Genomic DNA, 22,392 nt, shown 5'->3' on the forward strand with positions numbered 1-22,392 from the left:
GAGCATGGAAAGTAGAAGGTTGATCTGTGATCCCCTCATTATTTCAGCCACATCTACTGCATGCCAAGCCCTATGCTGAACACCTAAAGGCAAAGGAGAGACACTCCCTGTTCTACACTCTCAGAGTCACAACGAAACAAGGCTGGATGCCTTCACCCAGAGATCTGCACTAGAATTTACTCTGTGTCCAGCATTTTGCTCCTCCCTCCCTGGAAGTGGGGAGGCCGGGTGTATGATGACAAGGAGAGCGTCTTTGGCCTATAAGTTGTCTTCATTACTCCTGTGAAGGAATGAGACTGAATGGGGCATTTTCTCCAGGCCTGGCCCAAACTCGGCCGTGCCTCGAGGGCACATTAGGCTGCAGGTCACAGCAGCTGGAGCCCAGGCGCCCAGAGCCGGTCACGCGTCTGTGCTGCCCGCTCCACGAAGCACAATGGAGTCATTGACTATTTATTTACTCCGTACAACAAGGCCGCTGTTGACTTAATTACGGGAGCCTCTCAGCCACCCCCGGGACCTTTAAATGACTAACGGACTCTCCATTGCCACTAACTCATCTCTTCTTAACCTCTCTAAGTCAGAAGTCTCCCCCTCCTGGGAGGGTGCGCGCTAGGCGTGTTCGAGGCACGCAGAGCAGGGAGTGGTGACCGAGAGAGCAGAGGCCTGTGGTTTTACTTGAGAGCCGGGTAGAATTTGGCAGGACTGAGTTTTGAGTGTTTCAGGTCAGGGGTGAATCAGTCCCTGGCCCCAGGATGTGGAGGGTGGCAATGCTGCGCCAGGCTCCGGCAAGGACTTAACCCTACGAGGGCTGCAGTGAAGAAAGCAACAGAATGACAAACTATCTCTCCAGCCAAGACAATTGCTCCCTGGGGACACGGAGTCTCTTTACTGCCCGGCCTTCGGAGGAATTAGAGATTAGAGTTCCAGCCGGGATCGGGGCTGCTCCAGGACTCAGCAAAACCACAGGCTCTCACCTGGCCCTTTCCTTATACAGCCCGTTTGAAAACTGTCTCCGGGCCCAGCGTGCTCGGCCGTTCCCGCTCAGCCTCACTTAAACCTCCTTGCAAATCGCTGCTCGCCAACTTCCTCTGGGGGCAACTTGCAAGTCTCTGTTCTAGTTAATACTGTAAGGCCGAGGATAAAATAGCAACGGTATTGAATAGATGTTGACTTTCCCGACCCAGAGGAGCGGAAATCGGGGATTGTTTGCAGAAGCTAATCGTTTCTACTGAGAAGCAGGGAGAGCCTGGTGTGCTCGCCGCCAGCGGCCCCACCCTGGAAGCCGAGCTGAGGGAAGACACAGGGACTCAGGTGCCTCGCCCAACCTTGGGCCTATTAAAAAGGCCTCCAGAGAGTTTAGACGGGCGGCCGCCAGGCCGGGACTGCTCCCCAGGCTCCTTTTTCCAATCTTTGAGTCTGCGACCTCCAGTTCGGCGCCCCTCAGATCTCAAACCCAACTTCTTTCTGAGATTTGTTTGGGTTGAGAGTTCAGGGACCTGGGAGCAGAGGAGGCTTCTGCAATTAAGGCGCCAAACAGGCGCAGAGACTGCCCGCCGATACCCCGACACTCGAGAGAGGTCCCTTTCTGTTTTTAGCAAGGAAGGCAGGGAGAGGGGCGCTGTGACTCCAGGCGTCTAAGAGGGTCTGGGCAGCGCAGGGAAGCGCACTGGCGGTGTGCACAGCGGGCGGTGGTGGGGGTGAGGCGCAGGTCGAGATCTTTCCCGCAGACCTCAAAGGGAAACGCCAGTAGGTGGACTAAGAGGGCCACTTTGGAGACTACCAACTGCTCCCCAAATCCTGGAAGCAGAGAAGTTTCGTTGCTATGGTTTTGGAGAGGTATAAAAGCCACCACCCAGAACCAAACGTGCTGGGGCTCCTTATATGTGTTGTAACCACCCAGAGCCAGGCAAATTCCTTGGCAATTTGCATCACATCCCGACCAGACATCTGGTTCCCGGTCCCCCCATCCCAGAGCAGGCAGGGGTGTGTACAGGGGATGAAGTCCCGGCTGGAAGATTCATAACGTCCAAGTCTGAGGGCGCTCAGAATTCTCGCGCTTTCGCTCCTGCGGTCCGGGGTTGAGCGCTGCGCCCTGGTGGCCGCGGCGGCCCACAGCGTGCAGGGGCCGTGGGGAAAGGAGCGCGGCGCCTTTAAAGCAAGAGGCGAGGAACCCCCGCCAGGAGGCGTGTCCGTCGCCGCCGTGGCTGCCGCCGCTGCTCCGCGGTCTCTGTCTCCGCCGCCGCCGTCACTCGCGCTCGGCGCCTGCGGCTGCGCTGCTCTGTCCGGGAGCCGGGGACTTCCCGCTCGACCTCCTCCGGCTGCTCCTCCCCGAGGACCACCCCTCCCCCTCCCCGCCCACCTCACCCTCAGCAAAAGGTAAGGACTCCCCCCGGCTCGGCTCCGCTCCCGGCTGCCTCCGGAGGTGTCTGATCCCACAAGGACCAGAGGGACTGGGGTGGGCGAGGGGCATTCTCCGCCTGGAGAGGAAGAAGGCGAACAGCAGCGCGGCGGAGCCGGGTGCGCTCGGGGCACCTGCTGGACCATTTGCTGCGAGTGGCTTTGTCCCGCTCGCCTCAGCCAATTCCCGTCAAGGATGCAAGTGGCTCGGTTGGCTGCAGGCGCTCGCGTTCTCCACCTAAAATGATTTAATAAGTGGACGTGTCAGGAAGTGGCCTCAGCTACTGGGACTCACGCGAGGCGAAGAGAGACAGATGGGAAGAAGCTGTGTGTCTGCCTGCGGCTGTGACGAACTCCCCAGCCTGCCTCGCTTTCTTCCATTAACCCTGCTCCTTAGTTCTGTGTTGAGGAAGTACAGACATTCATTTTAACCGGGGCCAGTATTGAGAGAGTCTGAAAAAACTAGGAGGACGTCCCACTAGGGTAAGGGGAGTAGTGTCTCCAATCAGTTCTTGATCATAAACGACAAGAACTTTTAATGGCTCTCATCTCCTAATATTTTTACCTTCAAGGAGTTCTTTACTAAACACGACCTAGCTGAGGCTCCTTACATACTGATTTCCAATTGGGGGAATAGGGAATATTAGACAATTTACTACTACTATCCTTTTGGTAACACACAGATTATCTTCTGTCATTTCTTCAGCTTCACACTGTAAGTATTGCCATCAGAAATTACCTTATGGATTAATGATTATTTTCATTTCACAAGAGATGACTGATTCATTTGAATCTTAATTAGTCTGTAGTTTAGTTGCTGGAAGATAGGCAATAATATTTCAGTCTTGATGTGTGTAAGTTCATTCCCTTATAACTTTTTATAGAAAGCATTCCTGTAACCACTAAAGCAGCTTCCAGTGGCCTCAGGAACTTTTAGTTAAACAAACAAAATGAAACACGCAGAAGGAAGGTGATAGAGAAATAAGTGATGCCTAGAAGTCTTACCTGTTTGTCTTCTTCTATTTAAACCCATTGGAGATTGCACAGGCTGAAATGAAAAAAAAAAAAGAAAGGGTTCCAGGATGTGGAAATCTATTTTAATTCAACTTCTTAATTAAGATATACTTCTCTTTGGCACCTATAAATTAATTAAAACTCTAAATGTCATTAATCATCGGTGCAGCAGAATGTTGGTAGAACAGCCGATATGCATTCAGAATCACAAGAGATTGCATAGTATTGCATTCATAGTTAGGAAGAGTGAAGTGCAAGTGTTCAACAGTGTGGTTTTAATTGATATCGGCTCTGACTTTATTCTCCGGCACCTCTAATGCCATGGATGAACAGGCTGTTTATTTTACTTTAGCTGCAATACAACAGGCCACATGAGTGGAAGAATAGGTCAGGTGTTACTATAAGATGAGGCTTCTCAAATGTCACAAAACAGCAGGACTTCAGTGTCAAGTCAAATAAAATCCTTAGAAAGAATTCCATGTGAAAAATTTAAATACAGATATGGCATAGAAGAACCTAGAAATACCTTTGAAATTCAGGTTGTCCTGGGATATGTATTTGCTGTTTCTTGCAAAAGGTATAGGCATTGTCTTTTTAAACATTGTGCTGTAAGGATTATTACACATTTATCCATGCCCCAGCAGGTGGCAGCTAACTAGAATAAGATTCATTTTCACTGGAAGAATAGAAAACTAAAATTGCTTCGCAAGTAATAGTGCCCAAGAATAAGAGGTCTTTAGTGTCAGTAAATATAAAAATACAGTCAAAGATGAAGCTAATGGCTTTTTGTTGTTGTTGCTGTTGGAACAAGCTTTGCATGAGCATGATATGTATTTTATTCTTTGCTAATTTATCATAGGCTTGATATCTCTTCATGTCAGCTTTCTGTGGGTTTTTTTTTCCTTTGAGGCTTACTTTTAGATGCAGCTCCCCTCTGTGTGTGCATATATGTGTGTGTTTGCAGTTCGTCATCCCTGCTTTGACCTTGGAACCTACAGAGCTTTGGCTCCTAGAAATAAAGGTTGCCATATGGTTAAATGAGAAAAAAAAGCAAATGAAACCATGGAATAAGGTGTGTAAATCTCACTATCACTAAATAAATATGATCATCTGACACCAAATAGTGGTGTTTTGTTTTGTTTTGAGAAAGGAGCAAATTTCACAACATACACAATTTTAAAAAGAGTTAAATCTGCTCGGTGAATACTATATAATGACTTTATCAGTGCTTCATATAGCCCTAGAACTATGATGTGTGGTATCAGTATTGGGGAAAAACTTGTAACAACTTCAGAATTGCCTTACACCACCAAATCATTCTGTTCTAGTATTCGGGAAGTATTTTTAGGGTTTTTTTGTTGTTGTTGTTTTTGCCCTGGGAATGAGTGATGTTTAATGAGAAAGAATGAGAATTAATCTGATTATCCTTGTAACAGATGGAAATCTGGAGGTGGAGAATGCTAAAGCAATAACTAGTTGTACCTTTTAGAAATGTCTTTAGCCACTGAACATTGACAGCATGTTATTCAGTATTCCGAATTCTTAGTGGTCTTTCAGGCAGTTTTTGTACTGAGAAACAAGTAGTTTAGTGCTCATGAGGAAACTCAAAGTTAATGTAAATGGCTTTTGTAGTAGCATGCCCTGGAAAAGGATGACTGTTAGCACATCCTGGGTATGCCAAGCAATCCTAGTAAGTCACACTGAAATATACACACAACACACAGTTGACAAAATAGTCCTCTTGACCATGTGAATAAGGCAATAATTCAAATTCCCAGACTCTGTGTAGTAGAAATATGCACATTGTCACTTCAAATGGCACATTACCCATTCAATGTACTATTTTCAATGTACTACTGCAGAATAAATCGATGCCTGGAGCGCTGTCCGCGGTCCTGAAGAAAGGTCGTCTTCTGTCTTGCAGAAGTTCAATTGGACAGGTGGAGTTGCTGTCTGTGGTGTTGAAGGCTGTCAGATTAGTTGATGGATGTAAATACCTAATTTAGCATATGTGCAAAATTGATTCTTTGGGGATCAATTAATAGTACGAAAAATTTATGATAGACTTTTTACTGTTTAATTTACTGTGTAAGGACTTCACAAATCTGGAAGCTTGATCTTTCACTTTTCCAACTAGACATCCAATAAATAATCCCCAAAAAAACTAAATAGTTTAGAATGTTAGTTTTAAGTAGAAAAGTTAAAACTGTAATGTCAAATGCCATTATGTTAACAGAATACATGGACAAGGAGTTATAGTACATTTTATTTTCTCATATTCCATTAAATACCAACTACACTGCAATATTGCAGCATTTTGATTAGTCACAACAGAACATGCTATTTTCAGATAGTAGATATCAATTATATTGACAGATGAAAAACTAAGAATACTTATTGTTGCCCTGACAATCATTATTATCTCTGCTAGGATCGAAAAGAAAAAGAACAAATCGAATGTAATAAATGAGACAGCAAATACAAGACAGAACATGTTGGGCTGTACATGTCTTACAAGAGATATTTTAAACATGGACTGAAGGAGTCGCTAGACACCCTTGGTTTTAGCACAAGGTGTTCCTTTTAAAGTGCTCAAATAGTCAAATTATTTGATTGAATTGCCTGCTACACTGCAGAACTAACCATTCATGATACTTATTTTTGACACTGCAGTCATGCCTCCATCTTAAAAAACAAATCAATGTCCACTTAATGCCTTTGCAAAATGTAGGTTTATTTTCAAATCAGCATTTATAATATCTTAAGAAAAAATAGATTGAAAAAAATTATGATGGGATAAAAATATTAGGTTTTTTATTTTTATTTTTATTTTTTTTGCTATCTGGAGGAAATAGTACTCATATCTCTCCTTAATAAAAATTAGATAGTCTTCAAGTAAGATTTTATCTTATAATTTTTTCATAAGGTTTAACCTATGCCCTGTTAGTTTATAAAAAAGAGATTAATTTTAAGATACAGGTCCAGCAATTTGCCTTTTGTGCTTCTTGATCACTTAAAAATATTAATATATAGTAATATTTTTTACTACCCATCTTGGTTCCACTTACTAATGTAAAATATTAAGATTGGATATTTTTATCTATATGCCTGGAGGGCAGCATATTACCTATTTCAACAATAAAATGTATTTTTATGTTAAAAGAAAATATATTTATGTACTTTTTTTCTTGAACAAATTGCTACTTGTGAAAGCCAAGACAGTCACTGCCTGGGGACTCTACATCTTCTGACCAGAACACTAGAAAATAATAAGGCATTTCTGGACGAAAATGTGACACTCAACATTGCTCAAGCTATGATCCCATATTTTACCTCTTGAAGAAGAACATATTCAAAAAACCAAAATGAGAAGAAATTTGGGCATTTATTACTGAAGCCTTTGTAGTTTGCTGCACCAATTCAAACATCATTGTCTTTTTATATGAGCTAAAAAATGGGTGGCGAAATATGATTCCTTTATTTTAATTCAACATTTTTGCCCCTAAAAGACCACTTGAAGAAATCTATTTTTATCCCTGGGTAGTGATCAAGAAATGTCCCACTCAAGTTTTTAAAGACTATCTCCACCTCTCCAATTGCACTCCCATCTGTATTCATTCCTGGAAAAATTTTAAAAGTATAAATAAGACCCTCTTTCAACCTAAACACAAGTTACATTTGCAGTAAATTCCTCCGTCTTAGACCACTTCCTTTTTTACGACTCCTAGGCAAAGTGACTTTGACTTAGCTTGTCATTTATTAAAAGTCATCAGTTGATTGTAAGAAGTCTGCTTGCATACACTTGTCACTTTCTTAGCAAAGGCTCTTATTGAAAATAAAAGCACCTTTCTCCATGTAAATAAATCCGACTTCTTCCTCGCAACTCAAGGCAAGCGATCAGATCGGTTGCATAATAGATATTGGGAAGCTCACTGGCAAGGAGCCTTAAGAGGCAAGCAGCTATCTCAATTTTTCTCACTTAATCTTGGCTTCACGTCAGAAGCTGTGCAGCAGTGCAGTAGAATAGGGCCTTTGCGAGCGAAGCGCCTTTTGTGCTGGGACTGTGGCCCGCTACCGACACCTCGGCCGTTTCCAAGGCTGGATTTACTATTGATTTTCCTCCTTCTCTGCTTCCCCAGGCTCGCGCGGCCGGACGTTGTGGGTGTGCGTGCTGGATTTCTCCCGGATGCTCCGCGACTAACATGGATGTCCCACCATCCCTTGCAGTGGAAGGTTGCTCCTTGGCGCAGTGAGTGAAGAACATGCAGCGATTGCTAATGGGTTTGGGAAGCGGAGACTCCTTCCTCTCTCTGTGACCATGCCGTGATCGTGTCTGAGGCCACCACTTGACGCATCCTCATTCCTACCCGAACCGGGAGCCTAACGCTAGATCGGGGAAGAAGGTGCCGCGCGTGTGGACATAGAAACACCATGAAGATTATTTCCCCGATTCTAAGTAATCCGGTCTTCAGGCGCACCATTAAACTCCTGCTCTGCTTACTGTGGATTGGATATTCTCAAGGAACCACACACGTATTAAGATTTGGTAAGATTCCCCATCCCTCTCCATTGCCTGGTATCCGGCTCCGATGCAGCCGGATGTAAACAGGCGGGTTCACTCTGCCAGGCGGGTGGGCTCAATGCATTCCGACCTGTTCACTGCTCCGTCGCCTCCCGGGGTTTTAAAGAACACCCTCGTGCTTTTCATTTCTTTCTTTTTTTCTTTTATTTTTAAAATTTCTTAGCCGCGGGAGGTTGGAGTGCCAGTGTGTGGTAGTGGTCGCTGCATTACCTCCCCACAGTAGCCTGCCACAGAGATGGTGATGACGCTGGGGGTACGGCCGGCTGCCGCGCCCGCCTGTCTCCCCTGGAGCCTGCCGGGCTTGGCGGGCTGCGGGGTCCTCACCAATGCGCGCGCCGGGCTGTACGCCTCTCAGCTTGCCCGGCTGATGAGTTAATATCTGGTAACTCTTTGGCGAGTTGGCGTCTGTCCCCTTCAGCCCGGGACCAGGACAAGTCCGCAAGTGCAAGGCTCTAACCCTTTTTGTTTCTTTTGTCATCAGAGAGTCTTTTCGGTTAATTTCACTGCTTTTTCCAGTCCCTAGTGACCTTACGCTGAGCTTTTAAAAATATGCTTGTAAGGTTGAAGGCTCTGCTTAACAAGAGGAGGCTGTTGCTTAGCTTAAGTGAAACAGCGTCATAAGAAAGGGTTTTTGTTTGTTTTTAACTTGTGAGTCCTTCTCTCACAGCTTTCTCACTGCGTGTCCAGGACTAATAAATGATTAACACTGGTGGAGAATAGTTGTGTATGGGAATCTAAGTATGCATCTTTATTTCATTGTGGCATGATAAAAGAGCCGAGGTGGCAGTTATATATTAGGAGACTCTATTGCTTTCCTAAGGAATCAGGGTTTCCTTAGAGCTTGAAGGAAAACCTAAACGTGGGACTCCAGTGGAAACACTGGTCAGAAGGTTTGCTTGGAGGAAATGAAGCGTGGGCAAAGCTCAGCAGCTCTCAATGGCCAATGGAGTTATACTAGGAGCAGAACTAGTCAGGGAAAGTTCCCTTAAGTAGATAAGAGCAAGAAAGGAGAAAGTCAACGGGGTAAATGCTCCCACTGTGGGCACTTTCTTTGACAGTTCAAGTGGATTTAGACCAAAGAGTGCAAGAAACCGTATAATCCTGAGTATGTGTCTTTGAGATAAAAGCAGAAGCATTAAGTCACTCTGTCAAATTTAAATCGAAGAGTGATTGCCTGCATCTCCTATGATGTCAACAGCATCTTCTTTCTTTCCTTTTCCTATGTGCTTTTTCTATAATGATAAAATTTATCATCTCTCTCAGGCTCTGTGGAACCAGGGTAGGAATGCTTTTCACACATTAACAAAGGGAACCCTACCTTCCCCTCCCCCGACCGACCAACACTTAGACACCTGGAGTCCATAAGGTTGGTAATGAGAAAAAAAGACAATGGGTTGTAACTGGATTCCTACTGTAGTAGTTTTCCGGCTTTCTTCATGCCTTTAGATGCTATTTAAGCACGTTGCTCTTAGCAACAAGCGTTCACAGGAATGCTTGTTTCTTTGGATGAGATTAAACAGGTCCCTCTATCATTGGAAATGTGTGTGTGTTCAACTGTTCTGTTTCAAGCACGGTAAGTACTACAGTATGGTAGTTTTGCCCAATATTTTCAGTAGTACAACCTACTTATTTGGAATACTGAGATATCTTCTGAAGTGTGTTTGTGAATGAGTGTGTCTTAGTGTGCTTGCGAACTGGGTGGGAAAAAAGAAGACTAGAAGCCAGAACACTGCCACCATACTCTAAAGATTTAATTATTGCTGCTCTGGTCTTGCAGCACAATATTTGCTGAATCATTAGATTGTTACATTCGCTGATCATTTCATATCTTCATATTAAAAATCTTGGCGACTGTAGCAGAGTGTGTAGCAGCTTTTCAAAAGAGCTGACACACACACAAAAATACATTTTCCTAGACCAATGCTTACTAAGAATGTCCTTAAGAAATAGGATAGTAGACAAAGACCTTCCCATCAGTGTCCTGATACCCTAAACTAACAGGGCGGTTTCTAGATAACCTCTTCTCTCCATTAACTTCAAATATCTTCCACGTGGAGGTCCATTTTCCGTGATTTCTGACCTGAGTTATAGGGGAAAGACTGTGTACCTTGTAATCATGGGGCCATTTCCCTACTGGGGCTAGTTTGATGCAGTGGTGGGAGTTTCATTTTCTTCTGGGAAAAACATGTTTTGAGTGGAATGGATGGTTGGTTGAGCGCGTATAAACCACTCTTGAGAAAGGTTATTTTCAACTTTGGCTGAGAAGGCGAACCAGAGCCTCGTCCCTGGCCCCGTGCCTTGGAAGGGAAAGGGTTAGAGTTGCTGGTGGAGCCGCTGCCCCTGGGCAGTCACCCGCAGGGTACGGATGAGACCCGCCGCCTCCGCTGAGGAGGTGGCATCCTGTCCCTTCCCCCACCTCCCCCACCAACCCCGGCGTGGCTGACCGCCGCTGGCTGCCCGGCGCCTCCACCGCGGCGCTATGGCAACCGCGGAGTCAGGCCCGGCAGCCGCCCCAGACCCCTATCCCGTAGGTGATGGAAAACTACCCTCCCGGGCTCCATGCTCTCCTTTCCCTGCTCCCCCTAGGACTGTGTGACTTGACCCTACGTTCTCCCATCACCGTCTGTGGATCGGGGAGCAGCCAGGCTCGGGGTGCTGACCCTTGCTGAGTCCCTCGCCACCCCTCCCGTCTTCCGGGTGCGCAGTCTCTCTCGCACACGCACAGACACACACTAGCGGACAAATGCATTCTCGCAAAGCAAGTCCGACACTTTGGCACAATGACTCCTCTCTTAGTGCCCAAGAAAACTTTCTGCAGTCGCGCCCAGGAGCGCTTCTGCCTGGGCACCCCCCCCCCAACCCCCCACCTCCCCGTCCCACCCGGGCTGCCTCCCGCTGGGCTGCCCACCCGGGCATGCTCCTCTGCGACCGCTTAGCAACATCTCGGAGAGAAGATCTCCCGAGCGCGGACTCCAGGGCACTTTCCTGAAGCTTTAAGGCAGCCTGGGGTCATGGGGGAGCACCTGGGGGTCAGCCAAGGGTCAGCTCCTGGCAAGCAGGCGGGCGGGCGCCTCGCCGTGGGTCGTGGCCGTTTCCTCGCCTTCGATCCTGGTTCGGCACAGCTTGGCTTCTCCAGGGCGACCACCCAGCGGGCACTACTGGGGCTGTCAGGGGACAAGGTAGATCTTGGACAATTAGAGTCAGTTCCCCTGCTCCAGGTCAGGTCGGACGTTCTCGGGCCGGCTTTTCCAGGCGCGGAGCCTGCGACGCCCCAAGCCAGGCCTCTCCCCTGCGCTCCCGCTCCGGGGCGCCGCGCGTCCTGCCCGCAGTCAATGAGGCACCTTTGTTTCTCCGCAGCTGCGCCCGGGTCCTGCTAAGCGGCTGGAGCTGGCGAAGGCGGGATCTTTCGTCCGCCGGGGCGTGGCCCCCAAGTCCACAGTCTCCCAGCTGAAGTGTGGCCTGGAGGGACTTGAACATTTCTTTTGTTACTTTCGCCACACGTCTCTTCCGGGTCTGCTCGACCTCTGCTCCAGGGAAAGCGTGGGGAGGAGTGGAAGCCGGATCTGGACCGGGTTCTGTGCAAGGCTAGCAAGTCCCGCTCGAAGTTTGGGGGCTCTGGCATCCTCTTGAAGGAACCACTCCTCAAGCCACCACTTGTTTCTGATCTTCGAGGTCGGGGTTTTTCAAATTCCTTGTGTGAACTGGCATTTAGAACGCCTGGAGGGAAGACAACCCAAACTTTCTCCCAAACTCCTGGGCAGCTTCTCCAACAGTCCTTTCTGAGGAGCTGAGCATGTGGCAGGCCACTTCTTCCCTTCAGATGCTTCGACCTAGCTTTTCTCTTAAGCATGCCGGTAGAACGGCTTTCTTAAAAGGCGAAGTCTTCCCCTAAATCGTGCTTGGACCTCCTTGGCACTGCGCACTGGCCACCGGGTCGTGGCACAGCGCATAGCCACGTCCCTGCGCGTCTGCGCAAAGTGAAGGCAACCAGCTCAGGGACAGCCCAGATTATAAAACCCACGACGTGAGAGGGAACAGAAAGGGTTCCTATGGAAATCCCTCTATTTGCTGGCCATCCCATGTGCTCCCAGATATAATAATTAGTAGCAGATGTACTACAATATCGAGGAGTGTGAGTGAATTGACTGAGCTGAGAAGCCGCCACTTTCTACAAGTTCTTTGAAAGATTTTTCTTCCTTTGGGAGGTGAGGTGGGCGGGAGGGAGGAGTGGCCTTACATCTGGAAGCAGGAAAACTGGCTCCTGGGAGGCGGGGATGGGGGAGTAATAGCGGCTACTGTTTGAAACAGATAAAGCCCGAACACCTGCTCAGCTGAGCTCTGGAAAGCAGGGGAGGGAAATCTTTCCAAGAATCGCCAACACAACGGCCACGCTAAAATAAATAAATAAATAAATAAATAAATCTGTTTTTCACATAAGTTCTCACTTATTCTTAAAGCGTCAAAGAATAACACTGATGTGATCCGTCAACGGAGGCACACTCATTTCAGAAAATGACTGAAAAATGATCTTTTCGTCCTCTAGAAATAGCACCCCTTCTCCACCCAGACACGTGGAACTCAACACATTTTCTGGCTTTGTGAGGCTGTCTTTCAGAAATGATCAATAGCTTCTATGTCAGTAGACTTTTCTTTAGGCAAGACACCTTTTGCTTTTTAGTTTAATTCAAGGGATCATTGCCGTGTGTTCATTCCTTGAATTCTCAAATGACACTGTTTCAACATTTACTCTGCACAGGAAAGTTAATGTGAATTGCTCTCGCACAAAGGAGGAACATACCATAGACCAAGCGAGGGATGTATCATTGATTATCAGAGCCTTTTCAAGACTATTCCCCATTAAATAAAGTGTTGTCTGTGATAATGGTGACATAATCTTTGATTTTCTTTTAATTGTCAAAATTTCTGATAAAGAAAATGCTTTGCTCTTTTGTGGTAGAAATTCAAGTGAGAGGAATTCATTTTCTCCTTCTGTTCTTAGGATTTTACTGTATTATTGCAACTCCAATTACATTTATTCCCTGGAAATTGTCGATATCCATTTTTACATATCAGAGTAGAAAGCAGTTCGTTGTCTTTCAACTGTACTATCCTTAAATCATTAATCTACCATATCCATAATACCTGGGGTTTGTGGGAGATTCTAGGTTTTCCTCAGTAGGACGGTCTGATGTATTGGAATGGAATTGTTGATTGTTCTGCATTTGGTAGCTGAAGATTTATCTTCAGTGGGCTTTCAATTTTTTGTCCAGTTATCAAGGTACAAGAAGTGCTTCAAATGAATCTTAAACCCTAAATCTTAGCAAGAAGGGAAAAGCCAAAAGCCCCCGGAAGGGATAGAAGTCAGTGCACATCATCATTATTGACTGGTGCAGATTAAACACTGAAGAGGAAGATTTCAATCTGATAACGTCATAGGGCTCCCTGTTTTCCTTTGCTGCTTCTGCTGACAATTTTGTAAGGTAATTAAATTGGCTGACTGAAGTCAGGGTGGTCATGGGGCGATAAAGACCATTTGGATTTAATGGAATTTAAAACAACAGAGCACTGAACACAACTCTTACAGAACAAGAATTTTAATGGCCCATTCCCGGTGCTGACTAAATAGACCGCCCTTAACAAGTTTAATCGAAAGGGCAAGGCAGATTAGCACTATGTAGTCTTTATGGTGGAAGATTGGGGAATTAAAGTGATCCCTTTAAAAGACTCATTAATGCATTATCAAGATTTAATGTGGGTTAAATAAGCTTTCTTTAGACCCTCAGCATATACTGTGGGCCTAAGTTAGGACCAAGTTTCAGTAAGGAAATATTTTTAAGAGCTGACTTAATAGATGGAATTATATGTCTCTTGTTTCAAACACAAAAGACATTTAAAATTCTTTGAGAGTATACAGGGTATTGAGGGTGAGTGTTGATGAGGAATCCTTTCTTTCCTGTAACTGAAGAAAACAAATTTGTCCTTTTAAAGTTTCTTTATTGGTAATTTTTTCTTATAAACAAAGCTTGTTTGTAGTAGAGAAGCTGCAGAAATGATAAATATTCTCCTTCTACAGTCTCAATAGAGTAATAGGTATTTGATCTGTTTTGTGTTGTCTTTTTTGTCTTGTTCTCCTTTTTCTTGCTAAAACTTCTACATTCAAGTTGCCACATTTTAGTGCATTCAGGCTCCCTCTGCCCCTGGAAGAAGAGCGGTTCCTTGCTGTACCTTGGGAACATTAAAGGACAGCCAGTCCCAAGGTGAAAGTTAAGCCTCCATCTCTTATGAGATTGTTCCCTCCAACTGTTTCTTGCCTTGTGGAATTGTCTACTCAAAGTTATGAGTTCCTTTGATTATTTCAGAAAAACCTGAAACCCAAATTTTCATATAAAAATCTCCCCAATTTTAATTGTACATAATTTTCAAAGTTGTTTAAAAAGTTCTGAGCTGGCCAAAACCAAAATCACTCAGCCAGGTGGGATGCGGCCCAAAAGGCACCAGTTTGCACCCTCCAGCCCACCCCACATTCCATGGGTTCTCGAAGAAACACATGTTTTTCTCACACCTCACTGATCCCCAAACAAGTAAGACTTGTTTGTCTCTTTCCTCACATCTTCAGGGCCCAACATTTTATGTTGTTATATTTTCAAAGTGACAATTAGCTCATCTGATAAAACTAATGTGAGTGGGAGGTTAGAGAAGACCTTCAAAATCTTTCTGCAGGATTTTTTATTTTTCATTTTACTATTATATTTGCTTTGAGGTTCGTCTCCGTTTACAACAGCATTCAAAGATAGCATTTTCCTATGGATTGATTAAACCCTTTATTTCCTTAACTAAAAACTAAACATTCTTTTCTAGATATGGTAGAGGGCCAGGTCACTAGACAGCAGGGCTGTGTGTGAAAATCTGAAAGGGTCTGGGGGAGTTGTGGCTTTCAGATATTTTCCCCAGTGATATGTGTAATTCTAGCAGTCTTTCTTTTTGGTTAAGCATTTGCCCTCTTCCATAGCCTTGTTTTAAGACGAGTGTATTCAGGAAGGGAGAGCACATGGTCCCTAGACTGTAAAGTTCGGATGAATTGATTAGATCAATGGATTTTGTCTGTGACAGAGATGCTCAGATACAGAAGAGAATCCCGGGTGCCTAAGGGAGTGCTGACTGATTAACAAGAATGTGAAGGGGAAGGGGAGGCTGAGTGAAGAGACAGTCAGGTGCCATGTGATACACAATCTTTTCTAGATTTATTGCCAGACAACTCAGTGCTTTGTAAATTGATCTTTTTGCTTGCATTAGTCCAAATCTTCGAGCGTATGTGATTATTTTAAATAAGATGTCATTGATATTCTTACATTGACATATCTCCTCCCAATCAAAAGGATCTTTAAATGCCTTTTACACCCTTTTAAATCTACAAGCTACTTTCCTATCATGGAACTGAAGCAAGTACTTGGACGGTGTTGCTGCTAATTCCCATTTCTGTCTCCAGCTCAGTGTCACTCTGAGTCCTTGACCTATCCTAATGAGAGTATTGCTCAGCTAAAATGATCAAATAAGCAAAGCAAATATTAAAGAAATGTCCTGCTTCAGTATAGTCATAGGCATTCGGGCTGTTTTATGTTCCCTTTTTAATCCTGCCCTTCTTTTTACTCAGGGAGGCTTCTGTATTCAGTTTATCGTAGCTTTTGGTGCACTCAGGCCCCTCCTTGCCCAGAAGAAATGAAGTGAAAACTCTCTCAAGTTGAAGAAAAACTATAGAATCCTGTAATATCTGAGCCAAGGGGCTTCAGAGATCAAATGTAGTTTCTTAAGTTTAGAGATGAATTGCCAAGGGCAGTTAAATAACTTGTTTTGGTCACAGCTAGTTAGTGTCAGATTTAGACCAAAACATGAATATCTTGACTGCCAGTTTGGTGATGTTTTTCAGTGAATTATACTATTTTTCAGTGTAGGCTCAGACTCTGTGCTTTGTATCAATTGTAGGAAGAGCCACTGGTTCTAGTATCTCCCTAGATGTTTACCTACTTTGTTTCTTCCACCTTTTCTTTCATAGACTATTATCCCATAGATTATCCCTTTTCTCTTTTTTTTCTCCTTCTCCTTTAGCTCTTTTCATCCTCATCTCCTATGCCTGCCAAGGTCCTCTTTCTCCTGCATCCAAAGCTTTGACCACATCTATTCATTCAACAAATAGTAATTGAGTGCATGTTATGTGTCAGGCCAATAGAATTCTAAGACCAAGCTTCTGATCTCAAGGAGTTTGTAATCTAATTAAAGAGAAAAGAGATATACATATTAAAGTACCAGTTGAGTGGTACAGAAAATTTATACAATAGTTGTTTAAAGGAGATTATTGTGGGCTTGCATTTTTATAGGAGCGACAGGGCTCTGGCTGGGGCCTGTAAAAAATTATATGATAGGGAAGGGAAGAAGGAAATGTGTCATTGGTGGAAGACTCAGTAAAAGAAAAGGAATTGAGGCTGAAATTAAGGTGAGTTTCAGGGCAGGGAACGGACCAGACCTGTTTGAGGATAGATAAGGCCTTGCTTTTTCAGGGCTTTAATATTTATTTTATAGGGTTTAGACTTCTGTCTGTAGCCCCAGGAAAGCCATTGAAAGTGAAAGAATGGGCTTGACTTGGTCTGCAACAAGTAGTCCAGTGGTTTCTCAGTCTGCTGCTTACATTTTATGAAGAATTAGTGGATCTCCTTTCTCTGTCTTACTGAAATGGAGGCTAAGGAGCCATCTTTGTCCTTAATCATTGAAGCCTTTAAGAAGTTCTTGGTTTGGAATCACAGGTACTTCTTAAGTGAAATTCTGAAATGAAATAAAAGAATATCTTTTTAACATATGGCCAGATTAAATGATTAAGCAAGGGGAAGTTTCCAGTTAATCAAAAGGAAAAGGCATTGGAGGACAATTTAAAAGTACCATTAGCATCTTTGAGGGATACAGCAAATTGCCTCCAAGGCACTCTCAATATTTTATGTCTAATTCCAAGAGATTTCCATTACCTGAAACATTATACATACATACATACATACATACATATATAGCTAGCCCTGGTGGTCTAGTGGTTAAGATTTGCCATGGCCTGGGTTCATTTCTTGGTCAGGGAACCACACCACTCTTCTGTCTGTTGGTTGTCATTCTGGTGATGGCTGCGTGTTGCTGAAAGATATGCCACCGGTATTTCAAATATGAGCAGGGTCAGCCATGGTGGACAGGTTTCAGTGGAGCTTCCAGACTAAGACAAACTAGGAAGAAGAACCTGGCCACCCACTTCTGAAAAAATTTGCCTTGAAAATCTTATGAATAGCAGCCGAGCATTTCTGATATAGCGCCAGAAGGTGAGAGGATGGCACAAAAAGACCAGGCAGAGTTCTGCTCTGCTGTACACAGTATTGCTAAGAGTCAGAATAGAATTGAGGGCACTAACAACAAATGTATTTATATAATAACTCTACATGAACTCAGGACCCCAGACCCTGAATTTGATTGTTTGAGTCATGACTTTTACTCTTGACTTTGTCATCTAGTAGGTATCAATTAGGAAAAATAATGAAATGTCACTGGGCTTTGACTTCGATTTCTGTAGAATGGGTATTACTTGCTGTCTGTCTAACTTCCAAGGATAATGTTGGAATTAATAGGAAAATGGATAGTACTCTGGGCTTATTGGCAGAAAAGGAAGTTGGGATTGGAAGTGTAATTATTTATTGTGTATGTGTGGAGCAAAGTAAAATCTATCACTCATGCACATTTCATTCCACTTCTTAAACTGCATAAACATTTAAGATGTCTGTCTTTTCTAAATTATTCTCGAATAGTCTTCCCTGTGATGCACCTAAAGCTATTACAAACATCTTGAAAAGGATATTGACTAATAGAGCAAACTTTCTTCTGTTTTGATAGTTTTACAGAAGAGTAAGTGCATAGTTTCTTTTTCTTCTTTAAACATCAGGAATTTAATTGTCATTATCAAATAGCCAGAATATAAGTAGGGAACAAATCACAACTAAAAGCAAAAATAATAAGGAAAGAAATCACGCTAAGTCTTGTGGTTTAAGATTTTTCACTTTTTCACAACTGTATAGTTTTCATAGTTTATGTTCACCAACATTTTCTGAAAAGCTGTGCCTGATTTCATTTTTCATCCTCATTCTTCATCTGTCTGCCTATGATGAACTTTTAGCTATTATTCAGGTTTTGTAGACACACAAGTGACTGTATTTGATCCATTTGTGTTGATTTAGGAAAGTTTCACAGACATTCAAATTTGCTACAATTGTTTGAGATAGACAAGTGGGACTTTTCTATAGTTACTTTGGCATCTTCATGAAGGAGCTGTCCTAGGCTGTCTTACTCGGGCTTACTCTTTAAGGCACAACTGGCTTTGGTGCCACCTATGTACCACTAACTGCCATTCTTCCCTTAGGCCCCTCTAAGTGACCTTTGGCTCTTTTTTCCAAGATCTAACCCAGTGTTTGGAGGGTCAGCATAGGGGTAAAAAGAGATGAAGATGCTCACCCCTCTCTCTCCCTGGCCAGTGGAGCCACATTAGAGAATCCAGGAGACCATTTAAAAAGCGTGTTCAACTTATTACACACTTGTATCTTAGGATATTTTTTAAAAAGTTTTCAAAACTTCAGAATATGAAGGTTATTAGGAAAATTTCCTGGATGTTGGGATAATGAGGTTTTGGATCAGTGATTCCTGATCCAAGGAAGTGCGTGTGTGATAAAGGACAGGGAGTCTCAAGATTTTGTGGTAATCTAAAGAAGGAATGGACTAAGTGTAGGCTGAAAAATACTCTCCTGTCTTAATGTGTTTTTCATGTTTCTTGGAAGCAGTCTGCGTTGTGGCAGAACTGATGTTGGAGTATGTGAAGTTGAGTTCCTGCTTCCAGTGGGTGAAGGACAGAGCAGTATTACATCCAGTCATCTTTCCCTGAGGATTCTGGGTTGATCCCTCAGGAAGCCTTCCTGGAGACGGGGGTGACGTTCCAATTACTCATCCTCAGCTTGTTCCCTAAGATGCATTTCTCTTCCTTTTGATGTTCCACACGTCAGCTAGCCTTTAAAATCTAGATCAAGTTTTGCTTCCTCCAAAAGGTCTGTTTTAGATAGGGATTCCATAGAACAAATTCAAGCATTGGCAAGAAAATTTGATCAGATCAATGGTTCCCAAACTTTGTTTCACATCAGAATGGAAGGAGCTTTAAATAATTTAAATTTCTGGTTCCCAAACCTGGAGATTCTGTGGTTTAAAAGTTAAATTTCCTATAACTGCATAGTTTCACAACCACATAGTCATAGTACTTCTACTTTTTCAGAAAACTCCCAAGTAATGTACTTAAAAGAAACAAAACAAAACTCCCAGGCAAGTTGAGAATCAGTCACTGAGCTAGATAATCCTAAGGAGTTTTTTGACTTTAAAATTTACGGTTCCTCAGTTTGTAATGGGAAGATGCATCTGCTTTCTGCATAGGCAATTGATAATCATGACTGGACTATGTAAAACAATGAGTAAATTTTGTAGATAAGGGTTGTGGCTTGGATATTTTATCATTTCTCACAGAACACATACAGCATGCACTCTCAGCACACCACTGAAGGGCTGACTGATTCTTTAAAACCTAAGCATTTAGAATATTCATACTCACATAACCGACCTCATAGCCCAAAGGGATCTTAAACAGGTGTTGTTTTACAAATAATGTCTAACATGATGTATAGTTGTGGGACCTTTCCCTCTCAACCTCCTACTAAAGGAGCCCCTAATAGATCATTTTCAAATTTTGTTTTCCCAAAATATATCAGAAAAAAATTCCGGCAGACATCTGCTCTAGTTAAGAAGATCCCAACTCAGTTGCCATGAATACACATAAATAGCCCAGAATCTAGTCTGAAAATAGAGTCCAGCCTGGGTGGTGTTCATTGGAAACCTCTTGGACAATACCATGCCCACCCCTACCCCCAGGCCCATTGCTTCGATTACACTCTCTGGGCCATTGTTAGGTCATGATGCCAAAAGTTGAAATCTGGACGCTACCTTTGGAATGAAATCAGAATACTCTTAGATACTTGTTTCAGGGGGCCTTTGTCCATAATTATATATACTGTTTTAGTATTAAAACTATATTATATCTTTATCTGTTAATTTGTAACTGTTTTCCATATTTATTGCCTACTAGGTAAGTATATTCCTATACTTGCCATCTGGAAGACTTTATACAGAATTATTTATAGGAGACACTTTATTGATGGTACAATTTAAAAGTAGCACAATTATAGATTGGTTAGAGATTCTAATGGATTAAAGTCATCATAATCACTTGCTAATGATGATTTTAAGATAAATATTGAAGAAACTCATTGAGTTAACTTTGCTATGCCACAGAAATTTTCTTATTTGGACTCAACTGTGTTTACCAATATGTTTTTAAATATTGCCAATTCTTTTAATTAAAATAGCTCAGAGGGGATTTAATAATTGAGAATATGTAAATATGTAATTTTAAAAAAATACATCTGGTGGTGAGCAGTTCTCTAGAAGACATGTTATGAAAAATCCTTTTCTATGACGTGAGTTTCACCATAGGTTTTACTCATACATTTTCATCTATAGTTCTGGAATTACTATGCCTTTAACCTTTCCATTTGTGTAGGGTAAATTTGTATATATCTAGGATATGAAAAAATGTTCCCAAGAGAGAATAAAAATTAATAAATTCACATTGATTCAAGGATACTCACTTACTGGCTTTAGGTAGGAGTCCATGACTTTACTAAACTTGATAACCACAAGTAAACAGTAATGGAAGTGAATTTCTTAAAGTTCTTTGAATTTCGTGCTTCTTTTATTTCCTAGCAGGTAGCCAGACTGCATGAACATTTTTGATATAAACAAGGGTAGAATCCTAGCTAAGACTTCAAAGTACCTTATTTTGGAAGTGAACCGTGGAGAGGATTTTAACCCTCATATTTGTTTATTGTTATTCTGTACTATGTATATTATAAGGTCTCTAAACTTGAATATTAAAAAATCACTATGTATTAATAAGAAAAAGCCCTATTTAGTATAAGTAATCTCTCTCCCTGTGTCTTGTGGTGTTATTCTTCAGGAAAGAGAGGTAAAGCTAAATGTGTTTACCAGAGTATAATGTGATACTTTATACCATGGTTGTAAGGAGGATGCTGAAAGCTTCCTACCAACTCTTCCAATGTTGACTTCATTTTTTATTTAAATTGCCATTCAATTCACCCACTTTTTATTAAGCATTGGTATCTGGTTCAGTTCTTTGATTATTGACGTAATACAACAAAGCAAGATTTAATTAAAGCTTCAGTAAATATGAAAATTTCTCTAAAATATGGTTGCTTATTTTTAAAAATACATTATACAGAGGTTCCTAATGATACTCTGTTTTTTTCTTATAGGCAGCAAGATGTATAATTTTCAATGCTACACTATAGGTTCTTTTTCAATATTTTATTTCAGTACCTCCTTAGAATTGAGGAATCACCTTATTGACCTTTACTCTAAGAAATTCACATTTAGTTTGATATAATTTATCAAAATGTATATATACATGGAGATGGTTTTTCTCTAATATTTAAAGTTTATCAAACTCTAATATTTAAAGTATATTAAACTTTAATATACACCTTGTAATATAGTGCATATTTGTAATATATACCTACCTGCAATATTTACATCTGTGTTTGTACAAGTAACCAATAATCTAATTCATTATTTGTTCATTCATTCATTCTTTTGATTATTCATTAACAAATGTTTAACTGCTTACCATGCCAGACACTGTACTGGGCTCTAGGACACTAAGAATTTGAAAGTAAAAAGAACTGGTTTCTGCATCAAGGATCTCATATTCTACAGATACAGTGGCCACATAAAAGAAAGTGAAAAAGAATGTGACAAGGGCACACAGTATATGTAAATAATTATTACAATATGAAGAGAGGCATCTAGCTGTGTCTATCAGGAAGTGTTTCTAAAGCCTATTGTTTGCATCTTTCTCTAAGTCTTGTGATCCACTGAGGCTTTTACTCAGAAATTCCATTTTTGATATCAGATGAGAATGGCTGTGCTGTTTGTGTTACTTCTCTCTACTAACCCCATCACCAGAAGTCTTCAGCTGGGCCCTTTGTCTCAAATCTTAGTGATGCCATTAAATGTATTTCTTCTGTGTTTGTGTGTGTGTATATATATATATATATATATATATATATATATATATATATATACACCTGCCCTAGGTATATACACACATATATAGACACGCACATATAACACATATATACATATGGAAAGAAATAGAGAGAAAGAAGTAGTCTAAATTACATTAAGTGTTTGAGTACTGTATTAGTTAGGATCTG

General features: G+C 42.3%; 1 protein-coding gene across 7 annotated transcripts in view; it reads left to right on the forward strand.

Annotated features, from left to right (window-relative positions):
- Nucleotides 1–1,519: 1,519 nt before the first annotated feature.
- The window catches only part of GRIK2 (glutamate ionotropic receptor kainate type subunit 2), a 632,212-nt gene continuing 611,339 nt past the window's right edge, over nucleotides 1,520–22,392 (forward strand). For 5 of the 7 annotated variants that reach the window (XR_011522008.1, XR_011522007.1, XM_070556753.1 and 2 more), the window contains exons 1-2: nucleotides 1,928–2,376; nucleotides 7,551–7,957. Coding sequence is in view for 5 of the 7 variants with exons in the window: in XM_070556753.1 (XP_070412854.1) it covers nucleotides 7,843–7,957 (115 nt within the window). In the remaining 2 variants the exon portion in view is untranslated. Of the gene's footprint in view, nucleotides 3,113–7,550; nucleotides 7,958–22,392 lie in introns of all 7 variants that reach the window. The other 2 variants (XM_070556749.1, XM_070556750.1) reach the window with 2 other exon arrangements.

The sequence above is a fragment of the Equus przewalskii genome, chromosome 9, assembly GCF_037783145.1.
Source record: "Equus przewalskii isolate Varuska chromosome 9, EquPr2, whole genome shotgun sequence".
NCBI lineage: Eukaryota > Metazoa > Chordata > Mammalia > Perissodactyla > Equidae > Equus > Equus przewalskii.